The sequence below is a fragment of the Marmota monax genome, unplaced genomic scaffold (genome assembly GCF_021218885.2).
Source record: "Marmota monax isolate L192 unplaced genomic scaffold, Marmota_monax_Labrador192_F-V1.1 WCK01_AAM20220418_F8-fsc00020, whole genome shotgun sequence".
NCBI classification, from domain to species: Eukaryota; Metazoa; Chordata; class Mammalia; order Rodentia; family Sciuridae; genus Marmota; species Marmota monax.
Window position 1 is genome coordinate 18,719,424 of NW_026692912.1, and position 10,577 is coordinate 18,730,000.

The 10,577-nt window shown below is 39.5% G+C and overlaps 1 protein-coding gene across 3 annotated transcripts in view; it reads left to right on the forward strand.

Annotated features, from left to right (window-relative positions):
* Positions 1-479: 479 nt before the first annotated feature.
* The window catches only part of Pbx3 (PBX homeobox 3), a 206,277-nt gene continuing 196,179 nt past the window's right edge, over positions 480-10,577 (forward strand). Inside the window, exons 1-2 of one of the 3 annotated variants that reach the window (XM_058581763.1) lie at positions 480-760; positions 1,686-1,759. In XM_058581763.1, coding sequence (XP_058437746.1) covers positions 561-760; positions 1,686-1,759 — 274 coding nt within the window. In that variant the 5' untranslated portion in view covers positions 480-560. Of the gene's footprint in view, positions 761-1,191; positions 1,350-1,685; positions 1,760-10,577 lie in introns of those variants that run through there. The other 2 variants (XM_046451726.2, XM_046451724.2) reach the window with 2 other exon arrangements.

Genomic DNA, 10,577 nt, shown 5'->3' on the forward strand with positions numbered 1-10,577 from the left:
CGCGGCCCGCCGGCCGGCCTCCTCCTCCGCCGCCACCCGCCGCCGCCGCTCCCTCCCCCGGGGCCGCCGGGGCTCGGATCCCGCCTGGCCCAGGCGGCGGCGGCGGCGGCGACGGCCGCAGCAGAAGGAGGGGAGAGCGCAGGCTGGCGCGGGGGGCGGCGGCGTCCCGGCAACTCGGCCGGCGCTGAGGAGCAAGTTGCGCGGGGCCGCCCGGCGGGGCGCGCGGCGGCGAGGAGGCGGCGCGGCGGCCGCGTGAGGGCAGCGGGCGCCTCTGCCTCCGCCTCCGCTACCACCGCCGAGCCCCGAGCTTCCGCCCGCCGCTCCTCGCCAGCCTCCGCGGCGGCGGAAGCCGGAGCCGGGCGCCGGTCCGCACAGCCTCAGCCGCGGGCCCCGCCGGCCCGGCCGCCCCCTCCCAGAGCGGGCGGGGAGCGCGCGGCCGCCTCCCCCTCCCCCTCCCCCTCTTTCTTCTCCTCCCTCGCCGCCGCCGCCGCCGCCGCCGCCGCCGCCTCAGCCTTCGCCTTAGCCACCGCCGCCGCCCGCTCCCGCCCGCGCGCGGCGGGATGGACGATCAATCCAGGATGCTGCAGACTCTGGCCGGGGTGAACCTGGCCGGCCACTCGGTGCAGGGGGGCATGGCCCTGCCGCCTCCCCCGCACGGCCACGAAGGGGCGGACGGCGACGGCAGGAAGCAGGACATCGGCGACATCCTCCACCAGATCATGACCATCACCGACCAGAGCTTGGACGAGGCGCAAGCAAAGTTGGTGTCGTCTCATTAAGCATCTTTTGTGTGTGTGCGGGAGCAGGGCCCGCGGCCGAGTCGGGGCCCCGGGTGGCGCCCGGGGCAGGGGCCTCAGCCCCCGGCGGGAACTTTCTCGGAAAGCCGGCCTCCAGTCCCGGCCTCGGGGCACTCTCCCGCGCTCCCCGTCGCCGGCGGGAGTCGGCAAAGTTGCTCCCGGGGCTAGGGACGGACTTGGTGGCACGCGGTTTTGTGGTTTCCTTGTCTCCCGGTGTCCGGCCCTCTCCCAGCCCGGTCCTCTCCCAGGATTTAAACCTCCCGCCCGGACCCCCGTGCGCGCCGCGCCGCCCGGCCCGGGCCGCACTGGAGGGAAGTGCAACTTTCTCCGCGGGCCCGGAGTCGCGGTGCCGACTCCCGTTGGCCGCGGCACGACCTCGCTGTGCGGGCGGTCGTCCCAGCCCCGCGCGGGGCGATGGGCGGTTCCCTGGCGGGAGCGGGTGCGGGCGGCCAAGTTCTCCCGGAGGGAGGGCCGCCTTGCAAACTTTGCGGAGCTGTCACTCGCCTGCCGACCGCCGTAGGCCGACCGGCCGCGCCCGCTCCGCAAGCGGAGGTACGAAGCGGGAGCCCCTCCGCAACAGTCCCCTCTCCTGGGTCACTGCCGCCTGTCCCTGGAGCAAGGCTCCCCTCGCGGGTTCGCGCCTGCGGTCGCCGAGGCTGCTGTCTGCCGGGCAGATGTGTCGCGCTGCGTTCGGGCTGGAGCTTTAGCCGCCGGAGCTTGCCGGCTGTTGCGAACTAGTCAACTTCAGTTTTATTTTTAAAATAAAGTTCAAAAGAGCTTTCCAAAATAGGAAGTCTGAATTAAATCTTGGGTCTAACTTAAAGGAAGGCGCCATATTATTCCATAGGTAATGCTAATACCTTTGTGTTTTGCTATTTGCTTTTTTAGGAAACATGCCCTGAACTGTCATAGAATGAAACCCGCGCTCTTCAGCGTCCTGTGTGAGATCAAAGAGAAAACAGGTAAGACTCTGCGCCTAGCTGCGGGCCTGGAAACCCCCGAGGTGGGGTTGGAGCTACTCCATCGACTCTCCAGTTGAGAGCTGCTGCTTTTGGGCACCGCCATCTTTGATCATTCTCTCCTTCCCACCTCCTGATCTTGAGAAAAAACTGCAATAAATCTGGAGTCGATTTCTCAATTCCGCTCCTGGTGCAAAATGAACTGTAGGTGCGGAGGAGACTGGGTCGCCGTCCTTAGGCGGGCGTCCCTGGCTGCAGCCAGGGAGGGGGCCTGGAGCGCCTGCCGCCCTCTCTTGCCTTGTTTGTGTGTCAGTTTTTAAAAGGAGCAACGGGAGACTGGATGCCAGGGACCGATTCCCTGGGAGAAGCATCGCCCGAACTTTGTTTTTCTTAGGCGTAAGCTTCAGCTCCACTGATAAAAGAATAGATGCAATTGAGCAGACCTCACTAGCATGTTTGAATTAGTGTTTTAGGTGGGAAGACTTAATTTTAAGAATACAAGAAGGGTAATAATGTGTTTAGGCATATACAATGTATTACATTTATTAATGCCTTCATTAAAATCTTGAAACAGTTAACTATGCTTAATGTAAAAAGAAAAGTGCACAGATGCAGGCTAAATAATTTTGAAGTTCAAGGCAGGGAATATGTAAGAAGACAGGTTTTTGCAGGAGCGCTGTAATGAAAACCACAGGGCATATTAGGCAAATACCTTGGGTAGTTCATTCCAGCTTAACTTTCTTATCAGACTTTCTCAATTGGATGTTGTAGTCCTTAGGTTATGATAAGGTTCAATTGGAAGTAGAGATTTAATTTAGATGTTTTAGTTTATATTTGTCATTATCTTCCCTGTTAATGGCAAACAAGTGCATTAAATAAGCCTTTCTATTTTTTTTTTTTTTTTTGTGTGTGTGTGTGTGTGTGTGGTATATGTGGTATTTTAAAGTTGCATTTTTAAATGTTGAGGCAAAGAGAAAAAGTTGAAGTCCAGGATACAGCAGTATCTAAGTGATGCTATTTAAATAGTTGATGTGATTAAATTGAGTGTGCAAATAATAGCACACTACATAGGATTGTTAGGTTGGTAGTTGAGTTGTCCTCCTTGTAAACTAATACGTTTCACTCTGCAATATACTATACCTTTCCTAAAATTATTCCAGAAAAATTGATGGGTTATTATTGTCTATTAAATATGTATTCTTAACCGTAATTAGCAGCAAATATTAAGAGATCCTAAAGAGTACTTTTCTTGTTTTTCATCCACTTAGTATGGATAGTTTCTTAATGTTGTTATTCTTTTAAAGATGTATTTTACATTTTGAAAACCAATAATTTTAAATCACTAACTTTTATTCTGTGTTGATTTTTAGCTGCCTTTAGAATGTATTACTATTTAAAGTGGTAGATGACTTTTATCTAACTATAAAATAAGACATCCAGCATTAAATCTTGAAGATTCTCAACTTAGAAGCTTAAAAGTGTATAATTCCTAAATTAAGTTATGTTGTTTAATGTCCAAAGGTTTTTTGCTATCTGGGCTCTACTTGAGTTTTTGCTGACTGCTAAGCACTGGGGTATTGACTATGTTGTGAATATTAAGATTGATTCAACTTTACACGACATTATATTACTAGGGAAAAGGGATTGATACTTCTTTGCTCTTATCCCCTTCTCAAAATTTGTAATTTTTTTTTTTTGCCTATTTTAAGTTTAGGCCTGGCTAGCTTAAGACCCCAACTGCTTTTCATGTTTAGACATTTAGCAGCAGGCAGAATTCAATTAAGAAGTGTTAAGTCCTCTTAGTTGCTTATTTGCATAGGACTTAGTTACACCATTCTTAAAGGAAAATATAGTCAACCACATGTCAAAGGTGAGTTAAGAAAAGAAACAAGTCTTTTTAGAGTCTGGGATTACTGGCAGAGATGTCTTCGGTAGGGCTTTTGCTATTTAAGAAGCAAGAGGTAGCTGACAAAAGAAATTTTTGTGTTTTGAAAATTGTTTCTGGGGCTTTCAGTGATAACTTGTAAATTAGGTCCTCTATTTTTTTTGTTTTGGCCACCAGATCCAAGTTTGCACGTTATCTCTTTTGTAAAAAGCCAACAGCCGACAAAGAGTAAAGGCGGCTGTCTGGGTAGAGGCATCTTCCTGCCAGCCTCTCTAAGCTCCAGAGGGATGGGATTTAAGTACTGAGTGATTGATGAGGGTAAAGCTCTTTCTCTCCTCTCCTCTTCTTTCTGCTCCACTGTCCATAGCTCCACCTCACCCTCCCAAACTAGTCTTGGTAGAAGACAGGATTGCTGGACACATCCCTCAATTTGAAATAAAACAGCTGTATAGACATTAGTGCTACTAAAACAGAGAAAGCTGAGTAGCAAATTCCAGGGCCCACCCCCCATCTGTTTCCACAGTCATGTTTAAGAAACATCATAAACTTAGAAAATAAGCATTGTAGAATATATGTATCTTCCATAATACCTTTTCTTTAAATCATTTTATTGAACCTATCAATATGATATTCAAAGATTAATTCATTATAATCTAGAAAAAGTTTGCCTAGTTATTTGTGAATAGAAACCAGGAACAATATATGATGATTCTGTTCTGTATAATGGAGTGGTAGGGGGTTGACTGGTTGAGGGTGGGAGATTGTCACTTCAGTGGATAATGTCATTTCAGTTGTGCTTTTCTTCTAAAATAAAACAAAATCACTTTAGAAAAATTTCACGTATTTGTAGATCTGCCAGTAAATTTTGAGGTTTCTGATCAGGCAATGAATACTGCCAGTTCTAATGCACATGAGGGATTTAGTTTGGAAAACATCTTTTCCCCCTTACCAAATATGAAAAGGTATTTTTCTCTTCTGACAGATAAATGGGTGATCTTCCACAATTATATTATTTTCTTGTTCAGAGGTAAGAAAAGTGTACTTTTACTGTAAGATGCTTGCTTTTTCTTGAAAATGTATTCTTTTGTGAAATTTATTATACAGTTATTTGGGGAGCAGAAATATTGAATTGTGACATTTGTGCATTTTTAAAGCAGTTGAAAAGTTACAGCCTTTTAAATTGAGATGTGTCCATTTTAAACTAAGTTAACCACCAGCGAGATAATTGTTGATATGTTAGAATGTTCCTCCTGATTTTTTAAAGCTGTATTTTATCATTATCTCTTAGTAAATATTCCTGAAGCCATGAGGCCTGCTTATCTGCCACCTTCTTTTGGTTGTACTCCTTCATCTCTTTTTAGTCACCTCAATCTTGATTGTTGCCATGCTTTCCTTTGTGACATATTCTATCCTCACAAATCTGCCTTCTTTCCAAAGCTGTTAATTATGAGAGTTTGAATGAAGAAAATGTTTTTATTTTTTAAATGAAAATCTAGTATTGTAGTACATAATGTGAATTATAGTATTGTGGAAAAAAAAGTCATATTAAAAAATTAACAAAATCTTTTTTTTTTTAAACGGTAGGTTAAAATATTCCATGTTGATAGCTGCCAACCAAACTCTGATTTATTGCCACCACAAACCCTAAATAGCGTTCATTTACTAGTAATGTCTAATGGCATACATGATGGTTTGCCAGATTTGTAGCCTTTGTGAGGCTTATAAGCAGGACTGACTTGGGAAGATCATAAAACTTAATGAACTTCTCTACTGCAGGAGGTGTCCGCAGGGGAAGAGAAAGGCCTGCTTGGCTGGTTGGGCTGGTTGGAGTATTTTTTATGTTTAAGGAGAAGAAGAAAATGACTATTTAAAATGCTTAACTTTTAAAGGGATCCTCCCTAGAAAAAGTCAAGAATTTTAGATATTCAAAACTAGGTCAAATGTGTAGCTTACAAGTGAGTTTTTATATGCATCTGGTATGTGATGTGAGATTAAACCTTTTATCTTTATTGTTGTAGATGACTAGCTTTTAGAGGTACAAGGCAGTACTCTCAGTCAACATCCTTCTATTTAATTCAGACCCTTCATGTTAAAGATTTGTTGGAGTGCTCTTTTTCTGGTCTGTTTTCTTTTTAATACTTCCATGTAAAAATTATTAGATTTTTCTTTGTACATTGCTGTGTGATTCTTCTAATTCTTAATGTATGAAAACTAAATCTTCTATCAAGTAAAAATTTAGCAAGAAAGGTGAAAATTGTTATTTGAGTCTAAATGTTATTGTATTTACTGCATGTTCTAAGTTGATGGTGCTCTATACCCAATATAATTGTTACATTTGTTCTGAAGTTTTGAAAACAAATGCACTATTCCACACATGATTTATTTTTGTTTTAATCATCCATTCTACTTATTAAAACTTTTTATTATGGAAAACTTCCAATGGAAATGCATGTAAAAAAAAAAAGAGATTTTTGAACTCCTCTAACGTGAACTCATTGCTCTCCTTCAGCAATAGCAGCAATTGGCCAGTCTTGTTTTTTCTGTTATCCCAATCCTCCCAGAATTATTTGAAGCAAAATTTAATGGAACTTTAATGTTTCAAATTTTACATCAGTTTTAGGCAGACATTATGTCTGTTTACAGTGGAAATGCTAAATGATTAAACAGGAAAAATACAAAGTCAGTCTATCTTGGAAATGTCATAAATTATATTGCTTTACCAATATATTTTCCTTGAAGCAGTTTAAAAATATTTTAACAATTTTTCTCTATTTTTATAGATTTGTATATCCCACTGGAGCTTTTGTAGGTTTTGAGGGAGGATATAAAATAATTGTTTTTTCTTTTTCCTCCTCTCCATGCAATCTATTTGTAGAAAACATGGAAAAAATGTCATTGCCAACATGGTTTAGAGCTTGATGATCTGAAGTATTGTGTAGATTATGATTTTTAAAATGTTGGGCTGTTTTTCAACGGTGTTTTATTTTTCTTATTCCCAATAAAAATATATCGAACCCTCTTGTCAATATTAACTTGATCTGTGTAAGTAATTCTTTTGTGTCTCTGTTTTAGTGAGCCTCATTTTATTAGTTTGTGTAATTTTGGTATTTTATTTGGGACTTTACTATGTTATTTTACTATTAATTAAGTACTGGCAAAGGAAATCCCAATTTGTCCCAAAGAATATACAAGTTCATTGGCTTATATAAAATATACATGTGTACATTTTTCATACAATGATGCTTTTCCTTTTAATTACTTATTCTTTTAGATTTCAATTTATAAATTCTGAAAAAGATTACTTCAGGGCAAGATTTAAATTAATGTCTTATTGGCTAATTTATAATTTGGTACTGTGTAGGGAGGGGCATGGTATAAAATGAAATTATATGGTATGAAGTGGGGCTATAAGACGTGAAACTGTATTCCATGAACCACACCCTAAGTCATCACTTTATTTTATACTCATACTATGAGGCATCTATTCTGAATAAATACTTGACACATCAGCACTGACACATCAAGTTAAATAAGGATTTAGACTATTTTTCCTTTATTCATATATGTGTAAACATCTTTAGATATTTATTATTTTAATATTGACACTAGGAGAATAATGTTTTATTTGTTTTCTCAGCAGGCTTGTGTTTTAGCCATTTATCAGTGTGATCAGCATGATTTAGGTAGTAACTGACTAACAAAGCTTGCATATTCTCCCCTCCCATGTTGACCTTTTCATGCATTTGCTCCAGTTTACTATGCCATTTGAGTGTGTGTGAGGAGAGTAAATAATTTACATCACTATGTAGTATAAATTGGTCAAAGTTTTTCAGGCCTGATTATCATATTTTTTTTAAACAAAGTTAAAGAAGTTAAACAAAGTGCTATCATAGCAAGGTGATAGTGGTGTTATATTTAGCAAATAAATTAAGAAGTAATGGTTGAATGAGCCACTGGAAAAAAATATCATCTTTTTATGCCTTCAGACACAAAACATATTAGAAATAAATTTCATTAATCTTCAACAGTTGATTTAATGATCCTCTTTGCAGGCAGAATTGTAACCAGAATCCTGTCTTTATTATTTTTTTCATAGTCATATTCTATAAATATAGTATGTTTGTAGTTTTTACTGGTAAGTATAGTTTGCTTTGGCACTAAATTTGGGTGTACATCTAGCAAAGAATTGATGTGATAGAATGTGTCAAATTGAATTTGCTAATATTTTTTTTTGACTTTGTGTCTACACGATAGTAATTGACTAGAACTGAAAACAAAGTAATTATGGATAAAAATAATTGTTTAAAGTTTTGCACGTGTTTTCTTTCAGTTTAAGTGCTTTAAAAAGGTTAAGCTGTTTTGAACAATAACCCTTTTTGTGTGATCATACTAATGAGGACGTGGTATACAATGTAATCCTTTTAATGCTGATGATTGTTTAAACCATTATTTGGGAGACTCAACATATGTTAGGGCAAAATGATTTTTTTTCTTTTTTGGTTTTGTTTTGTTATATGTGATACATCAGTTTTCAGAGCATATTTCTTAGGCATCAGCGTCCAGCAGGTGGCTTTTTGCATTAAAAAATTCATAAAATTTAAAATCCCATAAAATTTTATTTCAAACTCAAATTAACTAATTCAGAGTGTCAACATTTCCACTGTCTCTACATTAACATTTATAATAGAACAAATGGTTGCATATAGAAATTATCTGCAACATAATCTAAATTAAGATTCTAAACAGGCATTACAGATGCTGGTAACTTTGGCAATTATCATTTTGTTTGGTGAACAGTAGTAAAACAGTGTGCGGTAAAAGTGTTTAGAGAGAGAGGATAAATAAATTGAACAGTTTTGCAATGCAAAGTGGTTTGTGGTGTTTTTGAGGATTTCTTGGCTCTCTCTTAACTGCTATTGTGAGCCTGGAGCAGATTTCCCCATTGCTAATGCCCTAGAAGTATTAATTCACTTTGATATGCTAATTAGAGGGCATTATGCAAGAAATGAGATTAAGTGGCAGCATGAAGCCATTTGCCTGTCAGTAAATTGAGAGCTTTAGCATCAGGAGGAGCTTTGTTTTTTTTTTTTTTTTGATTTTTTTGTTTTTTTCTTAGTTTTTCTTGGTTTTGCATATAAATAATTGATTGAAAGGTCTAGAGAAACTTCTAGAACATTGGTGGATTCTTTTTTCTCCCTTATGATTATTTAAGTGTAATGTTAAAGAATATGAAGTTTTCATTGTACTCTCTTTACATAAAAATATATTAAAAGTTTTGTGTCATTTGGTTTCTTTTTCTTAAAACATAATTTTAGCAAAGTGGTTAGTGAACTCTTATCACTTAACTTTTCAGAAGGGTAAACTTGTGTGTTTTGACTTGTGTGCCAATATTGTCACTAAACAGAACTTTACAGGAATATTTTCCTCACTTGGGAAGGAAGGAAGAAGGAAGGGCTTTAAGAAATTATATTAAATAAACATTAAGATTCTAACTTGAGTCTATAAAAGCTGGACTAATTAGAATTAGTGGTTAAACTACTCTTTATACAACCTGTGGAATCGATATATTAACATGTATCTGATGTGTAAGATTATTGTTATTTAATTTTTATGTTGAATATGGAGTTTCATACTTGATTCTGGTTTTACTGATTTGGTTTAGGTTCGGGCTTTGAATTTCTCTCTTTAAAGCTACTTTTGTGATTTTCTTATGTTTTATGAGGAAATGGATGAAGAAATACTGGGGTGGATGTGGGGAAAAGGAGGAGGACAGAATTTCTCTGGCTGTATGAAAAGATTGTTTTCTCAAACAGACTTATACCTGCATAAACCATTGGTAGAGAGAATTGTAAAACTTTGGCCTAACTACATATCTCTGGGTATGTCAGATGGGAGAGGGTTTGGGTAAGGCATTCATTCATCTTGGGGCTTAGTTCTGGTGTCTGAATTCCATCACTGTAACTGTGACTCTAGACCTAATAAACCATAACTTTTCCTCAGAGCCATCTGGATTATTTAGTCACCACAGCTGCCATGCATGCACACTACCAAGGCTGGTATCTCCCTGGTTGTGTGGGTATGCTTGTATGGTGCCTGTTAATGTTAATGGAAATTAGGAATGTGCACATAGAGGATGATATCCTCTTCTGAGACAAGAGTCCTGATTATAATTCTATGGGAAGAGGACTTAGAGTACCTGCACATTAGTTGCTTTTCTAAATGAAATACTTGGTTACTTTAAATTCTCATTTCCTTTTCAGATTCCCTGAACTAGTTAAATCAATGAATTCTCATTAGTTGCTGATTACTTTCAAAATTTCATTTAAAACGTATGAAGTTATTTTTGATTGAAATGGGAACAAAAAGCTTTTGAAATTGCATATTATTAAACAAAGCTTTTTATAGGCGTTTACACATACTAAGCCTTGCATATAAGGATTTTAAAAAAAACTTATTTATTTATATGTGGTGCTGAGGATTGAACCCAGTGCCTCATGTGTGCTAGACAAGCACTCTACCACTGAGCTACAGTACCAGCCCTTGCATATAATGATTTATATAGGAATTATTGGGGAGGACTTATGAAATAACTGAATGGCATTTGATTAAAATATATATTAAATTAAAATATATATTTAATGGAATGGCAAGTTTGTGCATCTTATCTTTACTATCCACATGTCCTCAAATGAAGAAGAATTGACTTAGGCAGTCTCATAAGTTTTGTTTTTCTTTTCTTCGCCTCTCCTTTTTCTTTAAAAAAAAAATAAAAAACTATGGATGGAGGTAGTTGGAATTCATAGTCAGATATATCATTTTCAACTTGGAATAGGAACTAGAGCAGGAAATTGATTTTATATTTATTATGAAAGCAAGAACTCTGCCACCAACTGACAGCCATGTATGTTTTAGTTTTTTGATAATTGTTCATGGACA